Source organism: Macaca mulatta, chromosome 4 (assembly GCF_049350105.2).
Source record: "Macaca mulatta isolate MMU2019108-1 chromosome 4, T2T-MMU8v2.0, whole genome shotgun sequence".
Taxonomy (NCBI): Eukaryota; Metazoa; Chordata; class Mammalia; order Primates; family Cercopithecidae; genus Macaca; species Macaca mulatta.
This window is the reverse complement of record NC_133409.1, coordinates 145,732,533-145,757,584: the sequence shown is the minus strand read 5'-3', so window position 1 is coordinate 145,757,584 and position 25,052 is coordinate 145,732,533. Positions and strand designations below refer to the sequence as shown.

The following is a 25,052-nucleotide window of genomic DNA, read 5'->3' as shown; positions in this document are numbered from 1 at the left end:
AAGGGGGCAGCATATTAGAAAAGTGAGGCAATGCCCAGTTAAAATGCTCTGCATACAACAGATGTTAATAAGTGCTAGTGACTGAAAGAGCTTCTAGATGGAGAAGATGAAGGTATAAGAGAAAGAAAAACATAAAAAATGATCAACAAAGCAATTGCAGGATGCCAGTAAGCCTAAGAATGGAGTGGGATACATCTTACTGAAAGAGTTGTCATCTGTCTAAAACAATTCACTTTGAAAGACAAGTGGGGAAATCACTTAGATCACTGCCAGTTGAAACAGAGGCTGATATCAATGTAGAAGTCTGTCACGGATGCACAGAAAAAGTCCTCTGAAACCATGCAACTTACCGATGAGCATCTCATACATGATCACCCCAAGCGACCACCAATCACAGAGCTTGTTGTACCCGGTCTGCATGAACACCTCAGGAGCAATGTAGTCAGGAGTGCCTACTGTGGAGAAGGCCTGAAACATGGACCACACATCAGGGAGGCCCAGCCAGGCAGGAGGTGCCCAGAGTTCTGTTCTAGAAACCAAAGGCTATGAATACCACCAGAAGCTACCCCCAAGCTGAATACGCGGGACTGCCCAGTAGCTTAACGGCAAGCTTGATTTGCCAAAGCACTTTCCAAAATGAACAAGAAAGCTTTGTTAATGAGGTGGGAGACCCTTCTTAACTATCAGTCACTACGGCGAAGGCATCTCTGTCATAATAACTAGTATTACAATTCACTGAGCACCCATTAAGTACCAGGCTCTGTACTTTATATATAACATGAGTTATATATACATATATATAAAATTTCATATACATGAGTTCATTTAATCCCGACAAAACTTTTCCAAGGAGGACCTTATTAGCCTAACTTTGCAGATACAATTTGATGCTCAAAATGGCTTTGCCCAAGACCCTAGAACTAGTCAGGTGGTACAGCCCAGATTAGAGATTAAGTATCTGGCTGCGAGCAGTGGCTCACGCCTGTAATCCCAGCATTTTGAGAGGCTGAAAGGTGGGTGGATCATGAGGTCAAGAGATCGAGACCATCCTGGCCAACATGGTGAAACCCAGTCTCTACTAAAAATACAAAAATTAGCTGGGCATGGTGGGGTGCACCTGTAGTACCAGCTTCTCAAAAGGCTGAGGCAGGAGAATCGCTTGAACCCAGGAGGCAGAAGTTGCAGTGAGCCGAGATCATGCCACTGCACTCCAGCCTGGTGACAGAGTGAGACTCTGTCTCAAAAAAAAAAAAAAAAAAAAAAAAAGATAGAAATTATAATATCTTACTCCAAACCATCCCTCTTTCTATGATACACATTCTTTGATTTGACACAATCATAAAGGGAAGCTTTATGATCAAAAGCTAAAGTTATATCCTATAAGTTAACATTTATAAATACCTATTTACCAAACGTAATTGTTTTTGTACATAGTTCTTGGATAACTGTTCTCTTTTTCTAAGAGACGGGGGTCTCCCTTTGTAGCCCAGGCTGGAGTGCAGTGGCACAATGATAGTTCACCTCAAACTCCTAGGCTCAAGAGATCTTCCCATGTCAGCCACCAGAGTAGCTACGACCATAGGTGCATGCCACCACACCTGGCTAATTTTTAAATTTTTTTGCAGAGATGGGGTTTTGCCATCTTGCCCAGACTCCTAGGCTCAAGTGATCTTCCCACCTCAGCCTCCCAAAGTGCTGGGATTATAGGTGTGAGCCACCATACTCGACCAAGAGAAACATTTTCTGCATCCTAGTATTCTACTCTAACATACCAGGACTGCAAAATAAGAGGAGAAAGTACAATCAAAGCCTCCTAATGTACTTAACATCTGAGGGCTTACCATGTGTAAGGCGCTGATCTAGGTGCTTTAAATATTATATATTATATAAATTTTTAAATTACAGTTGTATTGTTTTTTAAAACATGTATTATGAAATATTATAAACATATACAAAAAAGGAACAGACAATACAGACCCATTACTCGTATTAAAGAGATTAATAATTTGCCATATTTGTCTCAGATCATGTCTTTTTTTTTTTTTGAGATGAACCACACCTGGCTAATTTTTTGTATTTTTAGTAGAGACAGGGTTTCACCACTTTGGCCAGGCTGGTCACGAACTCCTGACCTCAAGTGATCCACCCGCCTCCGCCTCCCAAAGTGCTGGGATTACAGGCATGAGCTGCCGCACCCGGCCCTGTTTGTCTTAACATTAGTTTTGAGATTTATTCACGTAATTCACTCTAGTTCACTCACTTCTCTGCTGTATGCTATACTGTTATATAAATTAATCACAATAGTTTTTATCCGTTCTTCTGTAATGGACAGTTACATTGCTTCCAGTATTTCACTATGACAAGTAACACCTGAATAAACATTCTTGTAATACCTTCTTGGGCACTGTGCAAGCATTTCTCTAGAGTATAAACTAGAATATTGCTGAGCCTTGGGTTATAAGCATCTAAAGTTGAAGTATCTTCCAAGTCCTCCAAAGTAGTTAGTCCCTATTTAAACCAATCCTGGTGGGGATTAGCTTCTGGTGCTCCACATCTCACCAAGACTTGGCTTTGTCAGATTTTTAATTTTTATTTTTACCAATCTGATGAATATGAAATGGGACCTTTTTTTCTTTTTAAGCGATGGGATCTTGCTCTGTCACCCAGGCTGGAGTGCAGTGGTATGATCACAGCTCACTGTAGCCTTGAAATCCTGGCCTCAAGGGATTCTCCTGCCTCAGCCTTCTGAGTAGCTGGGACTCTAGGGATGTGCCAGCATGGCTGGGATCTTGTTTTAATTTGCATTTACTTTATCTCAAGTAGGGCTGAGCACACTCGTATTTTAATTAGCCATCCAGGTTTTTACTATGAATTCCTGTTCAGATCCTTTGTCCATTAGTATTTGCTTAAGTTGTGTTGTCTTTTTCTTATTGATTCATAGGAATTCTTTATGAATTCAGGACATTAATCTGTTTAAGATATTTGTATACTGCAAATATCTTCTCCCAGAATGAGGCTTGTTATTTTTATTGTGATTTTTTTTTAATGAAGTAGTATTTGTTACCAAAATATGTCACATATATACATGTGTTAATTACATACATTATCAAATTATAATGCATAATCATGAAAATGAATACCCATGAGTTCAACTGAAGAACCAAGTAATAACAATATTAAGCTAAACATGTACTCCTCCCCGTCTCTCCTGCTTCTCTTAACCACTATGCCGAATTTCATGTTTTGTCACTCCTTAGCTTTTAAAAAGAATTTTGCCAGGTATCTCTCTAAATGAGATTTTATTTTTGAGCTTTATTAAAATGGTACCATTCTATATACAGTCTTCTGTTATTAGATTCTTCCTCTCAACTTTATGTTTCTAAAATTGATTCACGCTGTCACACGTAGCTGTAGTTCAATTATTTTTACTGCTGCAAAATATTCTATTCCAGAATGTAACTATTTTCCTGTGGATGGACACTGGGTTATTCCCAGTCTTTTGCTATTATGAAAATGCAATAAACATTCTTCTGCATGTCTCCCGGTTCACATGTGCAATTTCTCCAGGGCTTATGACTAGGGGTAGAATTGCAGCGCTGTAGGGTGTACACACGAACTCTGAAAGGTAATTCCAAAGTAGCTGTACCGTGTGGCTTGTCTTTTCATTTCTTTGTGTCTTTTGATATACAGAAGGTTTTTTTTCCTTAAAGTAATAAAATAAACCAACTTTTTCCTCTATGAGCTGTACTTCTTGCACCTTATTTAAGAAATCCTTCTTTACTCTGAGGTCATAAAGATACTGCCCTGTATTTTCTTTAAAAATTTTTAAAGTTTAATTTCTCATCTAGAGTTGACTTGCATATACTGTACGGTAGGGATCCATTTTTTCCATATAGCTAAGTGTATGCATGTGTGTGTATATATATGTATAATATATATTTAAATGCAGATATTAAATAACACAAATACCAGTGTTGTCTTTTGTCTTTAAGCTTTAAAGACTGAAACGTGGATTAGGCCCTCTCCAAGAATTTTCATTCTAATCATAAAGGTAAGAATACAAATACCCTTTAATTTAGAGACGAGGTTTACTCTACCAAAGATGAATGTAAATCTAAGCAGATCTTACTTGTTCAAAGATTTCCATGATAAAACCAGAGGTCTACTGCCAGAGGAAAAGAACTCCTTCAAGCTACCAATGCATTAAAAAGAAAAACTCTTAAGAGTTATAAAATATAGCAAACAGCAGGCTCACACCTGTCAAGGTAAAAGTATTGCTCTTATTCCAGAAACTAGAGTCTGCCGTAGGAGCTCACTCGTATTTTACCACACTTTTTACCACACTGTCTGTACCAGGTGTGTCCTTTCCAATCTAAGGACTGCCCCCTTCCCAAACCTTTGTAGTTTTCCACACCAGGGTGTCTTCCAACTCCAACCTCATAAATCTGTACTCCAGTTTTTCCTTTTCTTGTCTGGGTATTTCAAGTGTCAATGAAAGCTGCAATCTGGAATAGCTCCGTCGGTTGTTAACAGTCATTTCAACCAAATGTGTTCTAACCTTATGATTTTGTGTCAGGGTTTTAAGAGAAATAAAGCAATTTAATTTCCTAATCACTTCTGTAAATCCTACCCTAAAAAAATAAACTGACCAAGATCGGATGCCTATGTGTCTATTATCTTTCATATCTGCGATTAACTTAAAGCTGACTCATATTAATCAGGTACTAGGGCCTAATGTTATATAGGACCACATAACAATTTAAAACATTACAATATTATTTAAGCAGCCAAGGAATGAAGCTAAAGCCTCTACTTTTTTTAGTGATTCCCAATGGACTAAAAAGTAATAGGCTGGGTAGGAATTACATATGTTAGGCTTAACCTAGAGCAGTAAATTTATATTAAGTATTAACGAATATCTATCTTCAGCTTGGTACTACCTGAACGGGATCACTTAGAAAAGGTCAAAGTAACACAGTTAATTAACATTTAGAAGACTGAGAGGTGGCTTCATTTTCTTCAAGTTATGAAAAGAGATAATATGAGGATGACCTTAATTTACACTTTCCCATTTCTACTGCATGTAGTATAAAAAGGCAAGAACCTTAATCACAGCATCAGGGCCTTAAGTTTATTGAGATTTTCAAAAATGTTTTTAACTATTAAATGACATTTAACTGCAAACACGAAAATTGTGAAACTGCTTTCCTTATAGAACTACAGAAATGGTTCCTCTAATCATGACAAGACCCTTGGGTACACATCAAGAGCACAAAGCTTGTCTTGGAATATAAGGGACAATTCAAGACACTTAAGCCTTATCCCCAAAATACTTGTTAGTACAGGAGCCAAAGGTTAAATGCTGGCCTGCTTGAAAAAAAAAAAAAAAAGAAAGAAAGAAAGAAAAGAAAAGAACAGAAATCACAGATTCCTCACCTTCTGTTTCCAAAAAATAGGTAAGTATTAGTTGCCCAACAATGCAGGAGCTATTATTTAAGACATAACCTCTTTGTGGAAGTTCTCACCATTCACTGCACAGTAGAATCAGTCTTTTAAAAATCAGATACGATACCCAGAGTATATCCCAGACCAACTGAATCATAATCTCTGTGGGTGGAACCTGGACATCAACATGTTCTGAAGTTCCCCAAGTGATTCTGTTGTGCAGCCAAGGTTAAAAACTACTTCTCTGTGGAGAGACATAATAGAAGCACCTGACCAAATTTGTTCCTGACATTCCCTAATCCTCAACAAGATACATAAAATATTTTTCAACCACATACAGAATTCAGAAGTTTAAAGAGTAGCAGAGTTCCCAAGGAAGGGAGACTGTTTTGTAACTAACTGTCCTAAACTGAAGATTTCCCAAGTAAATGTTGTCTGAGGCCCCACTGATGGGTGGGCTTCAAATAAATCAAAACGAATGCACAACTTTCCTTTGACTCTTTCTTAAACCATCCCATAGGTTTCCATTTTCACATGTAACTGACATCCACCTATTAGTGACTTACTAAGAGTGTTATTAAAGGTACTCTAGAGAACTGTAAATCAGTATTGCACTAGGAATTCTAACTGAAACACAGTATTTGGTAAACTTGCCAAGTTACTACCATATATGTGGACAAACAGAAGTGCTGCCATTTCTAGACAACACATTTGCATGACCATCATTCCAAGTTAGTCAGTTTTCCATTGCTGCTATTCTGCTTTCCAATGACCAAATGTTAGTTTGGCTTTACCCATCATCAGTTTCATTTGCTATGGGTTTCTTGCAAAGCTTAAGAATATAGTGATACACATTTCTATTATCTGGCCAATAACTCCAGTAACTGGACACCAGAACATGTACACTGTACTTCAAACAAGAACCAATTAATCAGCTATCGCTAAAAAATAAATTCTGCCTAGACAGCAATATTTCACTGGTAAATTTGTACTTCCAACATACTATCAAGGTAAACACAATGTTTCTTATTTTCAGCCTGTAGGACATAATTTTACATGGGCACAAAGTCAAATGCATATAAATAAGCATTCCCCTTATATTTCTCTCCAATCTTTATAAGTAGGTTCTTTTTCACATCACAAAGTCAGAAAGTGTGAGGCAAATGAATTGAGGAGTCTTGATTTGCCCTTGCCCAAGTGGATCAAAATTTTTAAGAAGTCTGAGAACTGATGCCTGAAAACTCTAGGTAGGTATTTGTACTTAGTTTTGAGAGGTCTCCAACTTAAATACAACCCCCTTACCACTACAAAAATAAAGAAAAGGTGGGGCAGGAAGGAAAGGTATTGTTACCAAGCTAAAAGGTCAGAATGAGGTCACCCACGGAAAATGTCACAATGAAAACAACCTAATATTACCTGTCCTCCTTCAAAAGATTCCTTTGGGTCCTATCAACCTAACAACAGCACTCTCTTTAGGTAATCTTAAAAGCAAGGGACACATTGCAAATACCTGTCAAATGCAATTTTATGTGCAAATCTTTAGAACTTATACATACTTCGTTTGTAGCATTTCAGAAGCCACAGATATTACTTACTAGCTGACGTCTATTTCTTTTCCAGGTTTCTGCTTTCCTTTTGGAATTCATGTTCTGGAAAGCTGAAAGTAGAGAATACAAGCTGCGGTCAAAGTTCAGACCAAACTGTTTACTACTTTTTTTAGTAGGCTCTTTCAAGTCATATGAAACCCTAAAGTCTTGCTTTCTTTCTACTCATACATCAAAAGCTCCAGATGACACGTATCCTAGTAAGTTTACAGTAAGCCCAAATCAGAGGCTGTAAAGCATTAACTTAAAAGACTCACACAGGGTTGTAAAAGGTACTCCCATGTGGATCAAGTGGCCACAGAGGATACAGGACTTAATCAGAATTACAGGGAATTCAGTCTCAACTAGAACCGAGGTCCTAACGTGGACCTACAACAGTCACAATTTCTCAAAATTACCATCAATTTTCCAAGTAGTAGTAACTTATATGATCAGGGACATCTGAATTTATAATACATGATTTGACATAAGCTTTTCTAGGATGAAATGTAATTTTACCACACAGTTGTCAATGATATCATAGTGTTCAAGTGGAAGTGACTGTCATAAGGATAAACTTCTTTCTGTCATGAAGGAAAGAAGCACCCAGGATAAACCTAGCCCAGAGCTGTTCCCAGGAGTTTTTCCTCTACTACTTCTGGTTGCCTGTCCCATACTCACCCCCAGTGACCTTCCCAGTAGACCTCTAAAGAAGACCCCTTTCAACCTCTGTCTTCACACATTTGGTACCATTCATTCATCTTGCCTCACCAGACAACACAAATCACAGGCAAACCTGGGAAGGTATTTTTATTCTCTACACACTCATGCTGTGAGAATCTCCTATCTGTCCTGCATAATTTGGTTACAAGGGAAACAGCTCTTCTAGGCCCAGTTAGAATGAAAAGGCTAACGTAATTGTTACTACTTACTGAAATCACTGGGGAGGCTGTGGTTCAGATTCCTATAAAATTCTGTCCTATGTGCTTTTTTCAGTCCTGTGCAAAGACCAAAGTCAGAAAGTTTCACATGGCCCTATGGGGAAGAAACAAGGTGACAGATGGATGAGTATTCTTGGAGGTAGAACAGAACATTACCTTCTACTCCTTCCAGCATCCATTACAGCTCTACAGCCACAGTACACTGCTCCTTCTTTTATTATAGGAAAAATCATGTAATTGCAGATAAAATTTTTTTTTTTTTTTTTGAGACGGAGTCTTGCTCTGTCGCCCAGGCTGGAGTGCAGTGGCCAGATCTCAGCTCACTGCAAGCTCCGCCTCCCGGGTTTACGCCATTCTCCTGCCTCAGCCTCCTGAGTAGCTGGGACTACAGGCGCCCGCAACCTCACCCGGCTAGTTTTTTTGTATTTTTTAGTAGAGACGGGGTTTCACCGTGTTAGCCAGGATAGTCTCGATCTCCTGACCTCGTGATCCGCCCGTCTTGGCCTCCCAAAGTGCTGGGATTACAGGCTTGAGCCACCGCGCCCGGCCAAAATTTTTTTAAAATCCCAAATCCTATTATACTAATAAAGCTATTTTCATTTCTGCATATCATCTTTGGTTTTATCCAAATACTGATTTTTAAACACAGGTCTTGACCCCTCTTTAGCATCTAGAGACAATTTTATTACTTCTTTAACTCAATCAAATATTCCTCTCTGTTTCTATATGGTCTTCAGTTTTTTTTTGAGACATGGTCTTGCTGTGTCACCCAAGCTGAAGTATAGTGACGTGATCATGGCTCCCCGCAGTCTTGACCTCCCAGGCTCAAGCGATCCTCCCATCTCAGCTTCCTGAGTAGCTGAGACCTCAGGTGCATGCCACCACGTCCGACTAATTTTTTTTATTTTTTGGAGATAAAGGGTTTCCCTATGTTTCCCAGGTTGGTCTCAAACTCCTGAGGTCAAGTGATCCTCCCATCCCAGCCTCCCAAAGTTCTGAGATTATAGGCATGTACCACACCTGGCCAAAATTACCACTTTAAAGGTCTCCATAATATTCAATTAACTTGGCACTTCATTGTTTACCTTACCATCCCCTAATACTGGATGTGCATTTCATTTTCAATTCTTAGCTCTCATACAACATGGATTATCAGGTGCCCTCTGACAGTCTATATTCCCAGACCTAACCGGGCATGATTCAGGATGACCTTAATAAATCGTTGTTAAATGAAGAGTAAATCTTTTCAAAATTGTTCATATAGCTTTTTCTCCTCTTATTCCATTGGAATAAATTCCAGCAGTAAACTATTTCAAAGACAAAGGGAATAAATATTATTGGATAGTCCTTGATAAATGCTACTCCCACGAGATCCTTGGGCTTCTAGCTGGAAGCCTCTGTGGTCACTGGTGCCTTTTACCCGAGTTTTACTCAGGTCCGCTGGGCTCATTCCACCCACTCAGCCTGGCAGGCTTGTGCTACCAGCCCAGATCCCTGGTCTGCCAAGGGCAAGACAAGCAGAGAGGCAAGGAGTGTGTGAGTGCAGGGTCCAGCTACTGCATACAGCCAGGCACACTGGCGGCCACTGCACACAGCCAGGCACAGCAGGCAGCTCCAGGCGCCAGCACAGGTGCTGGCTCCATGCAAGCCTGCAGTTGGATGAGATGCACTGCAAGCAGCTTCTGCAGTGGGCACCTGCATATGGACGAGGGGAATGTAGTGGCACCTGGAAGCTTGGAGATGCCAGAAACTGCAGAGCCCTAAAGAGGGTGTCACAGCCCTGGCTCAGGAAGCCCCTAGGTCTGAGCTCCCAGAAGGGCCACAGCGCTTCTCTCCTTCTTGTTGCCTGCAACACGGCAAGCAAGGGGACATATTTCAGCCCTGTTCGTGTTACAGCTCTTTCAGCCCCACCATTTGGCGGGTCCCAGGTTTTTGTCCCGCATTCAGGAAGAATGAGGTATACGGACAACTGGAGGGTGAGCAAGGTGAAGAGGAGCTTTATTGAGTGACAGTACAGCTCTCAAGAGACCCCAAGTGGGTTGCTCCTTTCCGCTGGCAGGTCGTCCTGGCATCTGTGCAGCCTCAGTGCAGAAAAGACCCAGAGTGGTACCTCCCATACACAGGCAGTTCATCCCATCTGTAGGGATTCGGTAAGTGTGGTGGGAAAAATTGTAGAAAGATGCAAACCTTCTTAGAAGGCCAGGAAGTTTTACAAAAGCTTCAGAAAAGGATTTGGCTGAAGGCATTCAGATTCTCTTATCCGGTGCCTAAAGGCTTAGGTTAGATAACAAGGGGATGTAAAGAAACTGATCTAGATAAGTTAGTTTACTTAGGCCTCAGAACCTGGCCTTTAATAATCGAAATGCAGGACTGCTCTCTCCGGAGATGGGGTGGGGTTGGGGGGGGGGACAACCATGTTAATTACCCACAAGTGTGTTGACTGAGGCCTTTGTCATTAAATCTGTACTAAATAGTTGCCTGCAGCACCAGCTTTTCAGGGCCGAGGCTGCTACAACTCTTTCTGCAGGCAGCCCAGTCCCCTAGCCCGCTCTTTCACTGGGTATCTGTGTCAGAGTGCATTTTTTCATCCATCACTGGGGTCGCAGTCTGCAGGTTGGACCCGGCACCCATCAAGTCTGTAGCCCTTAGGAGACCCGGAGCAGACAGCACCTTTCTGCAGCAGGTTGTCTGACATCTGCCAGAGTCTCAGTCCAGGGTTTTTATGGGTTTCAAAAGAGAAAAAGTGTGTGCTGATTGGTCCATGGGCGGTCACAGGCAGGCCCGGAAAAAACACCACAAGTTCTTACTCTGGGCCATAGAGTCCAGCCCGAACTGACAGCTTGGCCCTCAGGCTTCAGGCCATCCCTGGCTTGAAGGTGGGGCTTCACCAGGGACCCACCCCCTTCCACCCAGGAGCCTGTCTGCCTCTTATGGCCATCAACCATTTTGTCCACAGTGCCCAGGCTGTTGGTGCAAAGGGGCATCTACAGACCTGCACCCAACTGCCCTCCTCCCCTGTTTGGCCTCCCTCTCTTGCTTCTTGGCACCCAAAGTCCAGAGGGGGCTGAGGCTGCAGAGGGCTGGTGCGTCAGCACCGCCCCAAGCGTGCGCACACTCGATCAGGTCTCAATAGAACCCAGGCTCAGCCTCAACTTTGCTCTGAAATTGGAGTGGACACCAGGAGCACAGAGAGGTCAGGCAGCAGGAACAGGCACTTTCAAGCTCATGGGCTTCCTTGGACCTGGGTCCTGGGCTTCCCAGGACCCTGTGAGCGCAGGGATGCCCAGGTCTGCAGCTGTGGCTGGGCAGCTGCAGCTGTGCCTGGGAGGGCAGGGCTCCCACTTATTCCCTGCTCCTGCCAGCTCCATGGAGCACACAGCCCTGACTGTGCCTCCCCCACTGCAGCTGGCATCTTCCCAGCAGAGGCTCCAGACAGGCCACCGCTGCCATCACAATACTGTATTCCAATCATAAATCTCTAACTTTATAATTTTCATAAAGGAAAACTCACACCTTCTATGAGTCAGGTACCTTGATTGATGCTTTAATTGTGTTGTCTCATTTAAAACCCTTAAACTACACATCACAGACTTAGAGCTGTTAAACGGCTTGCCGTTAAAATGGCAGAACCCGCCGGGCGCGGTGGCTGATGCCTGTAATCCCAGCACTTTGGGAGGCCGAGACGGGCAGATCACGAGGTCAGGAGATTGAGACCATCCTTGCCAACACAGTGAAACCCCCGTCTCTACTAAAAATACAAAAAAAATTAGCCGGGCGTGGTGGCGGGCGCCTGTAGTCCCAGCTACATCGGAGGCTGAGGCAGGAGAATGGCGTAAACCTGGGAGGCGGAGCTTGCAGTGAGCTGAGATCGTGCCACTGCACTCCAGCCTGGGCAACAGAGCAAGACACCGTCTCAGGGAAAAAAAAAAAATGGCAGAACCAAAATCAGAAATCAGCCCATGCTCTTCCTCCCAGACCAGGATTATTTTACCCTGCCATCTTATCTCATCTGGAAAATGAAAGTAAAGATATCTTTCTGGCAGGAATGGGCAATAATGCATGTAAGACTCCTAACACAGTACCTGGCACATAACTAGCCCTAAGGAAAAAGTAGGCATTCTTGGGGTGGCAAAATTTTAACTAGATGGAGAGTTGAAATAAAAAACATAAGAGGGAATCCTGATGCTCAGAGATCTACCTTGCTCAGGGTTACACAATCAGAAGTGGTGCGGCCAAAATTTGAGCCCAAATGACTTCAATGTCTGTGGTCTTTCCAGAATATCACCTTTCTCAAGGACATTATCAGGCTTAAACATACACATTTTCCAAGATACAAGGCTATAGGAGCCCTTCTCAGATGGGTCAAATTTTATTATGCTTTGTTTTAAAAGAAATCCAATTAGGTTTGGATGTGTGTATGTACGTATGTACACAGCAAGGTAAACTGCCAAACAGGGACAGCTTCGAGCCTATTAACTCAGTATCTTTTTTTTTTTTTCTTTTTCTTTTTGAGACAGAGTCTCGCTCTGTCACCCAGGCTGAAGTGCAGTGGCACCATCTTGGCTCACTGCAAACTCTGTCTCCCGGGTTCAAGAAATTCTCTGCCTCAGCCTCCTGAGTAGCTGGGATTACAGGTGCCCGCCATCAGGTCTGGCTAATTTTTTTGTATTTTTAGTAGAGATGGGGTTTCACCAACTTGGCCACGCTGGTCTTGAATTCCTGACCTCATGATCCACCCACCTTGGCCTCCCAAAAAGCTGGGATTACAGGAGTGAGCTACCATGCCTGGCCTCAGTATCTTTTTTTGAAGATTTGCAAGTAACTTATTCTACAAGCCAAGGAAGTTTATAGTTCTCATGATTACATATCTTACCTGGACAACTCTAAGAAAGGACTAAGAAAAATTGTTTTTGGCTGGACACAGTGGCTCACACCTGTAATCCCAACACTTTGGGAGGCCAAGGCGGGGAATCACCTGAGGTCAGGAGTTCAAGACCAGTCTGGCCAACAGTGTGAAACCCTGTCTCTACTAAAAATACAAAAATTAACTGGGCGTGATGGTGCACACCTGTAATCCCAGCTACTTGGGAGGCTGAGGCAGAATTGCTTGAAACTGGGAGGCAGAGGTTCACAGTGAGCCAAGATCACATCACTGCACTCCAGCCTGGGTGACAGAGTGAGACTCCACTTCAAAAACAAACATTAAAAAAAAAAAAGAAAAACTTTTTAAAAGCAGTTCCTGGAGCAAATGCTATTCAAGCTTAGCCTTTCAGGGAATTCTATAGCTATTCTGAGTATGCAACAGGAACTCAAAACTCCTACATTTTTAGGACTATAATCTATGTGGCCGAACACAAATCAACTTGCTCATGAGAACATTTTACTACAAGCGTGAGCTAGCATAATATAAAGGGCAAACCTGCACCTAACAGGATCCCCCATTCCTCTTCAGTTAGACCAAGTTCTCAAGTTCTTTAATATGGTTGTTGGATCTGAACATAGACTACAGGGGACAAAGAAGTCAGCACTAAGGTACCTAGGGCACCAACCAGGGCATCTGAACTTTAAATCACACAAGGTAGGGCCAGTGTTTTATTAAAAATATATCTGATATTAATGACATAGGAAATATCTAACATTAATATTTTAATGTTTACACAGAATACAAAGCTATTTACATTTAGGATGCTAACTTTATATAAATGATTGACACAAACAGAAAGGCATCAAAGTGATTACAACGAAATGATTATCTTTCAGTGATGAGATTATAGGTAATTTTTCTTTTTTTTTTTTTTGGAGACGGAGTCTCACTCTGTTGGCCAGGCTGGAATGCAGTGGCACAATCTTGGCTCACTGCAACCTCCGCCTCCCAGATTCAAGCTGATTCTCCTGCCTCAGCCTCCCGAGTAGCTGGGATTACAGGCACGTGCCACCACACCCGGCTAATTTTTTAGTTTTAGTAGAAACGGGGTTTCACCATGTTGTCCAAGCTGGTCTCCAACTCTTGATCTCAGGTAATTCACCTGCCTTGGCCTCCCAAAGTGCTAGAATTACAGGCGTGAGCCGCCACACCTGGCCAGTATAATTTTTCTTCTTTAATACTGTCTGTATTGTTCAAATTTTCTACCATGTTAATGCATTTTTTTTTTTTTTTTTTTTAGACAGAGTCTTGCTCTGTCCCCCAGGCTAAAGTGCAGTGGTGCGATCTCAGCTCACTGCAACCTCCACCTCCTGGGTTCAAGTGATTCTCCTGCCTCTGCCTCCCAGCTACAGGTACCTGCCACCGCACCCAGATAACTTTTGTATTTTTAGTAGAGACAAAGTTTTATCATGTTGGCCAGGCTGGTCTTGAACTCCTGATCTCGTGATCCACCCACCTTGGCCTCCCAAAGTGCTGGGATTACAGCAGGCTAGAGCACAGTGGTGTGATCTCGGCTCACTGCAACCTCTGCCTCCCGGGTTCGAGTGATTCTCCTGCCTCAGCCTCCAGAGTAGCTGGGACTACAGGCACACTCCACCATGCCCAGATAATGTTTGTATTTTTAGTAGAGACAAGGTTTTACCATGTTGGCCAGGATGGTCTTGATCTCTTGACCTCATGATCCGCCTGCCTCGGCCTCCCAAAGTGCTTGGATGATTACAGGCGTGAGCCACCATGCCCGGCCCCGCCTTTTTTTTTTTTTTAACCAACCTCTTCCCATATCCCCATCTCTGCTACACTCCCTAGCCTTTGGTGTCTACTATTCTACTCCACTTCGGTGCATTATAATGAAGAAAAGAGCAGGTGGTGGCTCGCACTTGTAATCCCAGGGCTTTGGGAGGCTGAGGCGGGAGGATCACTTAAACCAGAGAGTTTGAGACCAGCCTGGGCAGCAAAGTGAGACCTCATCTCTACTAAAAATTAAAAAAATTTAAAAGGCCAGGTACAGTGACTCACGCCTGTAATCCAAGCACTTTGGGAGGCCGAGGCGGGTGGATCACAAGGTCAGGAGATCGAGACCATCCTGGCTAACATGGTGAAACCCCATCTCTACCAAAAATACAAAAAATTAACTGGGCGTATTGGCAGGCACCTGTAGTCCCAGCTACTCGGGAGGCTGAGGCAGAAGAATGGCGTGAACCCAGGAGGTGGAGCTTGCAGTGAGCCGAGACTGTGCTACTGCACACTAGCCTGGGCGACAGAGCAAGACTCCATCTCAAAAAAAATAGCCAGGTACAATGGCATGCACCTGTAGTCCCAACTGCACGGGAGGCTGAGGCAGGAGGATCCCTTGAACCCAAGAATTAGGGTGCAGTGAGCTGTAACTGTGCCACTGCATTCCAACCTGGATGACAGAATGAGACCGTCTCAAAAAACAAAAACGAACAAACAAAAAAAACAACTTCAGGTTTTTCAAGGACAGCAAGAAAGTTATCAAAAGACAGCAAAGAAGAAAAGTACCCTAGAAAATAAATTTACTTTTCACCTTACAAGAAAATTCAGTCAAGACAACAACTCTGCTTAACAGAAAACAACATTCTAGAGTTTTAGAGGTGAATGGGATTTCACGGGTTTCCTAGATCTGTATTTTCACCTTATGGAAAAGAACAATGAGATCCAGGTGGTAAAGAGACTTGCCAAGGGTTATCTAGCAATTTAGCTGGCAGCACAGGGATTATCTTCTAATTTGCTGTAAGTTTAGGAACTAAGCAACGAAGCTTATCTGCAAGTCTAAAAATAAATATAAACAGGCCATTTAAGAGGCTGGGCAGGGGCGTGGTGGCGCACACCTGTAATCCCAGCTACTCAGGAGGCTGAGGCAGTGAGAATCACTTGAACCCAGGAGGCGGAGGTTGCAGTGAGCCAAATCGTGTCATTGCATTCCAGCCTGGGCAACAGGGCGAGACTTCATCTCAAAAAAAAAAAGAAGCTAGGTAGGACCCTTCTTTAAGCAGAGAGCATGATTTGGAACCTGGACTTTGTTACAGGTTCTTGTTGTTATTGCCTCACTTCCTGCTTCTTGGCTGGGTTCCTCATTAACTGATGAGGTTGCCCAACAGAAGGGCTCTAGATAGGTGATGTATTAGTAGTACAGTTAATTACATGCTAAGAGAAAATGACTATCTTTGGCTTTATTACAAAATTACCTTCTACATCAATTTTGCTCTTATTTTCAAGAGTTTCCTTTATTTTTAAGAGAAGGTTCAACCAAATTATAGAATCACAGCCTTTCGGAGAAAGGAAGTGACAGCAAACTTACCTGTTTAAAAAAAAAAAAGAAAATCATGACAAGGTAGGTCACAGCTCACCCACTGGGATGACCACAGGGGTGCAGGTGTTAAAGCAGAGGCTGCTCAGATCAGTAAATGTGCATAGTTCATGCCAATGCCCCCTCATACCTTGCTGTCCAAAAGAAGGTTGTCTGGTTTGATGTCTCTATGGATGAATCCAAGTTGGTGAATAGAGTCTATGGCTAACACTGTTTCTGCTATATAAAACTGAGTCTCCTCTTCTGTCAGAGTGTCTTTTTTCATCAACAAGGTCATCATATCCCCTGGAAACAAGAAGATACAAAGCCACCACACATACACACACACACACACACACACATACAAACAACGTACGAGTGAGTACCAATTTTCAGATATGTCTTCCCTATCTGCCAACATAAGGCAGCTAAACAGACCTCTTCTGTGTACCACAGATAGACTCACATTGCCAACATGGGAAGAAATGGGATTTTCACACCTAAGCTAGCTAAAGTTGACCATTAATGTATGATTTGTATTTTACTCTTGAGAGAAAAAGAAAATTTCTTCCCACACTTTAAAAAACAACTATATTTGCTTAGGATAATTTTTTGGACTCGGGGTAAAAAGCTACTTTACTTTTCACTTTGCCTGAACAAATATCTGCAAGCTTTTCTACATCTATAACTAAATGGCACTTCCACATAGATTGTATTGCCATTGTTATAGAGAGGCTGAAATGCCAAATAAAAATGTAAACACTTGGGGAGGCTGAAAACAAGCTTTCCAACTTCTATTCACAGAACACAAACAAATAAAAAGGAGGGACTTGGGTAGCAAAGCATTAGTCAACAAAAGCTAAAAATGAACTGAAAATGCTATACACTAGAATGTGCAATAACTGCCTCCTAGAAGAGTACAATGGACATCTCTCAAGGTCAGTTTTTTTTTTTTTTTCCTCTAGTGTGTTATTACAGGTATTTAAATGGACACCAGTACCCTTTATGTAACTTTTAAAACACAGTATCGGTATTCTAGCAGTTAAAAGGTAACCTCGTTAGCTTTCTGCAAAGTCAAAATTTCATCATTTCTGTCTAATACCAGCAACATAAAATGGCAGAGAAAGATTCAGATCCTAACTCAACAGTGAGAAACGCAAAGAAAATATGTATAAGGAGTTTAAAACTAAGAGAAACAGGATTCAGTTTAGACCTCACATAAAACCACTTAGGTTAGAAAACAAGGAAAAGAGAAAGAAACCTCTGATTTTAACAGAGCATCATGCTGCTTTTTCAATTTCATTTCATTTAGAACATTATGTTTTTTATTACTGGAGAAAAGTAGCTATTTTTCCCTCAGGCAAAAATCAAACCGTTTATTAAAGTGCTCTTTTTCAGTCCAAGACATAAAAAATATGATTCCCTAATCACTCCTGGCAGCCCTTCAATCTGGAGTCCCACCAGACACATGGAGACAGTGCACTTGGGCTGCTACCCCAGTAAGGTAGCTATATGGCCTTAGTTCTGTGGCTCAGGAGAGCAGCCAATGGGGCCTCACCTGTGCAAGTTTGCCCAGATGATTGGGAAGCTCAGGCCAGATGCTCTATGGCTCTGGAGGCTAGCTCCACCAAGTGCAAAGGGCAGGGTCCAGGAGACATGAGAAGCTACGGAAGATGGTACAGGTTAAGTCTTGAGGACACATTAGGAGCTGGTAACCAAGTTGGCTCTTACTCCAATTTAAGAACTAGCATCTAGGCCGGGCGCGGTGGCTCAAGCCTGTAATCCCAGCACTTTGGGAGGCCGAGACGGGCGGATCACGAGGTCAGGAGTTCGAGACCATCCTGGCTAACACGGCGAAACCCCGTCTCTACTAAAAAATACAAAAAACTAGCCGGGCGAGGTGGCGGGCGCCTGTAGTCCCGGCTACTCGGGAGGCTGAGGCAGGAGAATGGCGTAAAAACCCGGGAGGCAGAGCTTGCAGTGAGCTGAGATCTGGCCACTGCACTCCAGCCTGGGCGACACAGCGAGACTCCGTCTCAAAAAAAAAAAAAAAAAAAAAGAACTAGCATCTAAATGTTAAAAAAGTTTCTCCTCATTCTACCAGACTCTTTTCTAACATTAATCAACTGTTTATTTTTTATTAAATGTATTAAATATTAAAAAGTATTGATGACCCTAAATCTAAGGGTTGTCACAAAATCAAAATATTATGCCACAATATAATTATTGTGGAAAAGGTTCTCTTTTTTTTTTCCCACCAGAGTTTGCTCAGAGTTCATCTGCTCACTGGGAAACAGACTGCTTTCCTCAGAACAGATGGCATGTTCTGTTCTGGGTTTACTTTGGAGCTGTCTTAGATGTTCGTGCTGAGTTACTAAAACTTAAAATTTCAGAAATGAGAAATTGATTCTGGCTACTAATATAGGTAATAAAAAATTCACTCCTTATTAATATGTTATACAAAAAGAAACAAAAAGTTGGAGCAAATAATGTTATAGCTTCAATGTTGCCACTTGGGTTATTGATCATATATGATTCTCATTGACAGAAGAGCAGGCAGAGCACCCTGTTTATTCCTATATATTTTAAAAAGGGAAGAAAAGAAAGAAATGTCCATCTGAAATCATGTGAATGAATGAAAAGGTTACTTTTATGGCACTAAGATTGTAGAAAGGCACCCCAGCACAAGACAGGTTACTGACTTCCTTTATAGACCTAAAAAAGGATATAGAAAGCAACTCTGTGAGTACATTTAAAAGTAGAAAGGAGGGTTAATTGTGATGTGAGAGAAAGAAACCACAGAACAAAAAGAAAAAATGACCTTTCATCGTCAAGTAATTACCTCCAGGCAGGAACTCCATGATTAGGTAGAGGTTTAGCTTATCCTGAAAACTATAGAACATTTTCACAACCCACAAACTGTCTGCCTCCACTAGAATGTCACGCTCCGCACGAATGTGGCCAACCTGGAGGTATATGCATTTGATTAATGACAAAGCTTGCTCTGCTTTATTAGATTGTATATTTGCTTAAACAATTTAAATACTGTGTTTAAATACTGTTTTGAGTATTTAATCGTGATGATACAAAAGATCCAATTTCTGCTTAGGCAAACCTACTAACTCAAAATTGACATTTGACTTGAAGGTATTCAATGATGAAAACTTGAGTGATGAAAGGCTTTAAAAAATGGCAAAATGAATGGCTTTAATGCAAATAGCAACTTTAACATTGCTATAAACTGAATCTCTGATTAAAATTACTACTCTTCTGCATACAGTTTTGTCTAATAATCTTTTATGATAAAAATAAGTCCCCAAAGTGAGACTCCTTCCTCAGGTCTGCAATAGTATCTGCAAGGACAGTGAGCTCACTGAAAATTCTAGAATGCTACGATACCACAGCATTTAGTTCACTGTTGTGAGCTCAATCAATCCTTACTGAATTGAAATATAAGAAAACCTAAGAAAAGTTGTAGATTCAAATTAATGACATTTCCAGTTTTATACTTTCACTGAAATATCTAGCTAAAGAGACCAAGTTGTAGAAAGTTTGAGAGAACTGGAATTATTTTGTTAAAGCAATGCTTTATTATCAAATTTACTTTATTTAATTTAAATGCAGAACAGTAATCAAACATCACTGCATATTATCAAATTCCCCCCGGCCAAACTTTTTTTAAAACGAGATGGGGTCTCACTCTGTCACCCCGGCTAGAGTACAGTGGCGTGATCATAGCTCACTGAAGCCTCAAACTCCTGGTCTAAAGTGATCCTTCTGCCTCAGCCTCCTGAGTAGCTAGGATTACAGGTGCGTGCCACCACACCTGGCCCCTCCCCTCTTTTTTAAATGTCACAAGTTCTAAATTGGGTTGATTCAGATCTAAATTTATTAAGACTCAGTCCAATCCCTGAGTAGCGGTTTTGGTCTTAATATATGCTACAGGTCTTGACTTTTTACAATATGTTCTGAAGTAAAACATGTACCAAGATTCACAAATTGGCACTTCTGTTGGCAAATTTAGTCCATGGCTGTTGTTTGGTTTAATACAATGTTTGATACGATGGTTGTTTGTTTTATTGACGTATCTTTAGGGAGACAAGGCACTCTTCCATTTCAACACAGATCCCACCCTCTCCCCTGGTCTTATACCTAACTTGCTTCAGGCTTCCATGCTAACTCTTGGGGACCCAGAGGCATTTGACTTTATGTATTTGAGTTTTCAGTGTCTACTAAAATCGTTCTTTGGGGAATTATTTTAAAAGCTGCAACTGTACAGAAAACCTACATCTTTACATCTGTACTTATGGTATTGGGGTGGGAAAAAAATGGACAATAAGGGTGAAAAGAAACAGTGCTATGAAACACAATGGGCCGGGCGCGGTGGCTCAAGCCTGTAATCCCAGCACTTTGGGAGGCCGAGATGGGCGGATCACGAGGTCAGGAGATCGAGACCATCCTGGCTAACACGGTGAAACCCCGTCTCTACTAAAAAAGACAAAAAACTAGCCGGGCGAGGTGGCGGGCGCCTATAGTCCCAGCTACTCGGGAGGCTGAGGCAGGAGAATGGCGTGAACCCGGGAGGCGGAGCTTGCAGTGAGCTGAGATCCGGCCACTGCACTCCAGCCTGGGTGGCAGAGCGAGACTCCGTCTCAAAAAAAAAAAGAAACACAATGAAGCCAAGTAAAGGATCAAAGCTTTTGGGAAACAGCAATGTTGCTTGATGCCCCACAGCCATGGCTAAGACCCAGTCACTATAAGACATTAATACACTAGAAGGCAGCCTTCATCTGCCTGTCTCCCCTGGCTCCCATTAAGGTCTCTACCTACTGCAGGGAGCCAAAGAAAAGGGGAGGCACTACAATTACCACTTGTCACTCACCCTGGAGGACAGAATGGTGACCACAATATTTCCTGTTTGTCAAGGGGAAAGCTACTGTGAGCACACCTTGCCCTTCTCTCTTGAGGCTGAAACAGTAGCTAGAAACCTCATGGTTTGAAAGTGGAGTTGGCTGAATATAGATTAAGGGAGGGAAGAGTCTGAGGTGCAATTCATACAAAAAGGTTATCTTTCCCCTATTCCATAAATATTTAATAAGGTGGGGGGAGGGTTGTTGTTATCCTATGCCCTAAGAAAGCAGAAATAAAAGCCAGTTTTTTGTCCCATCAATAACTATATACTGGCATCACAACTGAAGGTTTTCCTTTTGCACTGGAAGAGAAACATCAGAAGCTAGCTAGATGTCATGTCTCACCCTTTAAATTTTTCCAGGTAGCAAAAATTTCCATCATGTGGAGCAGAAAAATAACCTGAACTCTCAGTGGGTAGCTTTAATTCCTACCCAGTTTATTTAGTAAAAGCAAACAAAAAAGCAATTTTACCTCTGTACCTGTACTTTGTCAGCCCTACCCCAAAATGGTGATGGATTTGCACTGGTCTACTTCCATCTTTTATCTAGCACAAACCCAATGCAGGCTTCTTCAAGATGGCTGAGCCAGGTAGAGTCTGTGGCCAGAGACTTTAACTGGCTCATAATGAGATCTGTTAAGTTGAGGAGTTGAGTCTTCAGCTAAGGTGAGCTAAACAATTTAAGTTAATGTACCATTTAATCCATAAGTTAATGCATCATTTAAAATGTTAATTATAATAGTTCCTTTACTTTCATTTAGAAAAGTTTTAGAAACTGATTTTGAAGGCACAGTATTTGAGAAAGGCTTTTTACACATTATGTCTGGACCATCCTCTGTTAGAAACCATGTGGGGCACCAGGTATACATAAAATTACTAACTCTGAAAATCATATGTACTTTGTTTTGCAGTTTTACTCTGACTGCTAACATTTGATAAAAAGAGGCCTTAAGCCTTGGTTAAAACTGTAAGAAATATATCTTGCAAAAACAAAACTTACTCATGAGATGCAAACATACTAATTAATGCAGAAGCCTTATAATTTCCTTCTCAAGATTAACTGACACTTTTTCAGTGCCTACACACCCATACCACAAACTAATTTGTAGATAGTATGTAAGTAGGCCGGCTTACTGTGAATTTTGAAAAAGGCTGGTGTTAGCATAAAGTATAGTGTCTGAAGACTTACTGCCCGGGTATTTGATACTCTCAACTGAAATTCCTGGGAGTCTAAAGCTTCTCGGTAACACATGAAAATTCGAGAGAAAATAAAAATTCCAAATTTTGGGGTGGCATTTAAATGAAGACAGGGAAGACCAGTGATTGTATCTCCTCTCAAGAGGTAGAAAGGATTGGATGTGGGGCCAATCTCCATCCTTCCTCTTTGGCTCTAAATTGGGAGTTCTTGTCACAGGGTCTCCATGTTCCTATAACATCAAATCTTCTACAGGACATTTGCAGTCATCACCCATCGCAATCTGTTCTTAAGCAACCAGCTACATTAGACTAGATTTATAGAAAGTCTATTCTTGCTTTTTAATTTATCCTTTCCAATATTTAAAACTTTATTTATTTTGCATAAGGCACTTTATAAATCGATTTGCAAACCAGGTTTTGGTTTTAGAAAATATCCTTTATCATTAAAGGAGAATTTGCATTGTTCTGCCATTTGCATTATATTTTTCAAATTCAATCAGAAATTGGAAGGCTGGTCTTTTTCAGGTACTGATGAGCTACCTAGAAGACTCAACTTTGGTTTAGGTAAACAGAATGAAGCATATAAAGACACATTTTAGATTATAAATTCCAAATTCTAATTCCTAGTCCTTAGTTATGAGATATATATTACAATTTCTATTTCTCAGCATTTGGTAAGAAACACACTACCAACACCACGTATGACCTCAAAAAAAAAAGGCTCTCAAAATAAGGACATTTTGTGATCCATTGGAAGACACAAGTAACAGCTGCTTTTCGAACAGATTCTCAATTTTTAAAAGATTGCATATAACCTATAGGAATTATTTGTGATTTTAAATATGAACTGCTTCTTTGTAGGGGGAAAAGGTAGTATTATATATACAGTCACACATGACAGAACTAAAGAAAACTGTAATAAAAATATATATTTCAATTAAACAAAAAGAAAAGTTTTAGGAGACAAAAATTAATAAGCTAAAAGCACTGCTACCACTGTGCTTTACCTGCTCTTTTTCAAGCATATCTGCTTTACGGAGTATTTTCATTGCATACACATGTCCCGTATCTTTCTTCTGAACAAGCCGTACCTAAAAAGTTACAAAAGAAATGCCAAGTCAAAAACTCATACTACCAAGCTAATGTTTTCATGTGTTATAGGATACAATAATTAACTGAAAAAGTATTATAATTTTAACAGGAGCAACTAGTAATAACAAAGCAGAAGAAAATGCTTTTCAATGTTCCAAAATGAATACATTATACACAGTAAAGTCGATGCTGCAAACATCCTCAAATACCTCTACATCTGAACAGCTTTGGTTCCTTAGTTGAACAAACCAATCTAATTTAAAACCTTCAATTTCAAATTTAAGGACTCATTATACCCCTGACATATGTCATCCAGTCAGCTCAGAAAATCTAAGTAAATGATTACAACGATGTTTAATTAAAAAAGTAGCGGTGCATGGTGTTGTATACCTGTAGTCCCAGCTATTTGGGAGGTTAAGGTAGGGGGATCGCTTGAGCTCAGGAGTTATGAGCTATGGTGTATTATGCTGATCAGGTGTCTAAAGTAAGTTCAGCATAATATGGTGAATATGGTGACCTCCCAGAAGTGGGACTGGCCGGGGGGGTACTAGGTTGCCTAAGGGAAGGGCAAACAGGCCCGGTTCAGAAATGAAGCAGGTCAAAACTCCCATGCTGATCAGTAATGAGATCGTGCCTGTAAACAGCCAAAACTCCAGCCTGGGCAACACAGTGAGACCTTGTCACTTAATCAAAATAATAATAACAAAGTAAAACTTCATGCATAGGAAAAACGTCCAGAAAGAAAAACAAAAAATTCAGGCCAGTCGCAGTGGCTCACACCTGTAATCCCAGCACTTTGGGAGGCTGAGGCAGGTGGATCATCTGAGGTCAGGAGTTTGAGACCAGCCTGGCCACCATACTGAAACTCCGTCTTTAATAAAAATACAAAAATTGGCTGGGTGTGGTGGCAGGTGCCTGTAATCCCAGTTATTCGGGAGGCTGAGGCAGTAGAATCACTTGAACCCGAGAGGCAGATCTCGGCTCACTGCAACATCTGCCTCCTGGGTTCAAGCGATTCTCCTACCTCAGCCTCCTGAGTAGCTGGGATTACAGGCGCGTGCCACAACACCCAGCTAATTTTTGTATTTTTAGTAGAGACAAGGTTTCACCATGTTGGTCAGGCTGGTCTCGAACTCCCGACCTCGTGATCCACCCGCCTTGGCCTTCCAAAGTGCTGAGATTACAGGCGTGAGGCACCGCGCCTGGCCCTGGGGTACCAGGTTTTAATAACATACTATTCCTTTTATACTTGCAACTATTTTTTTTTTTTTTTTTTGAGACAGAGTCTCACGCTGTTGCCCAGGCTGGAGTGCAGTGGCGCGATCTCGGCTCACTGCAAGCTCCGCCTCCTGGGTTCACGCCATTCTCCTGCCTCAGCCTCCTGAGTAGCTAGGACTACAGGCGCCCGCCACCGCGCCCTGCTAATTTTTTGTATTTTTAGTAGAGACGGGGTTTCACTGTGGTCTCGATCTCCTGACCTTGTGATCCGCCCGCCTCGGCCTCCCAAAGTGCTGGGATTACAGGCTTGAGCCACCGCGCCCGGCCTATACTTGCAACTATTGCATCAGTAGGTCATCTACTTTGGGCATTTTTCATTAATGGGAATGACCTTGCATGGGCTCTTTCAAACTCTCCCCAACCAACTGCTCTTGTG

The 25,052-nt window shown here is 41.7% G+C and overlaps 1 protein-coding gene across 8 annotated transcripts in view; it reads right to left on the bottom strand.

The window, feature by feature from the left end:
* The window catches only part of STK38 (serine/threonine kinase 38), a 54,828-nt gene that overhangs the window by 5,591 nt on the left and 24,185 nt on the right, over window positions 1–25,052 (bottom strand). For all 8 annotated transcript variants that reach the window (XM_077999071.1, XM_077999068.1, XM_077999072.1 and 5 more), the window contains 6 exon segments: window positions 23,314–23,397; window positions 19,043–19,166; window positions 16,352–16,506; window positions 7,961–8,063; window positions 7,041–7,102; window positions 351–468 (listed from right to left, as the gene is read on the bottom strand). In XM_077999071.1, coding sequence (XP_077855197.1) covers window positions 351–468; window positions 7,041–7,102; window positions 7,961–8,063; window positions 16,352–16,506; window positions 19,043–19,166; window positions 23,314–23,397 — 646 coding nt within the window.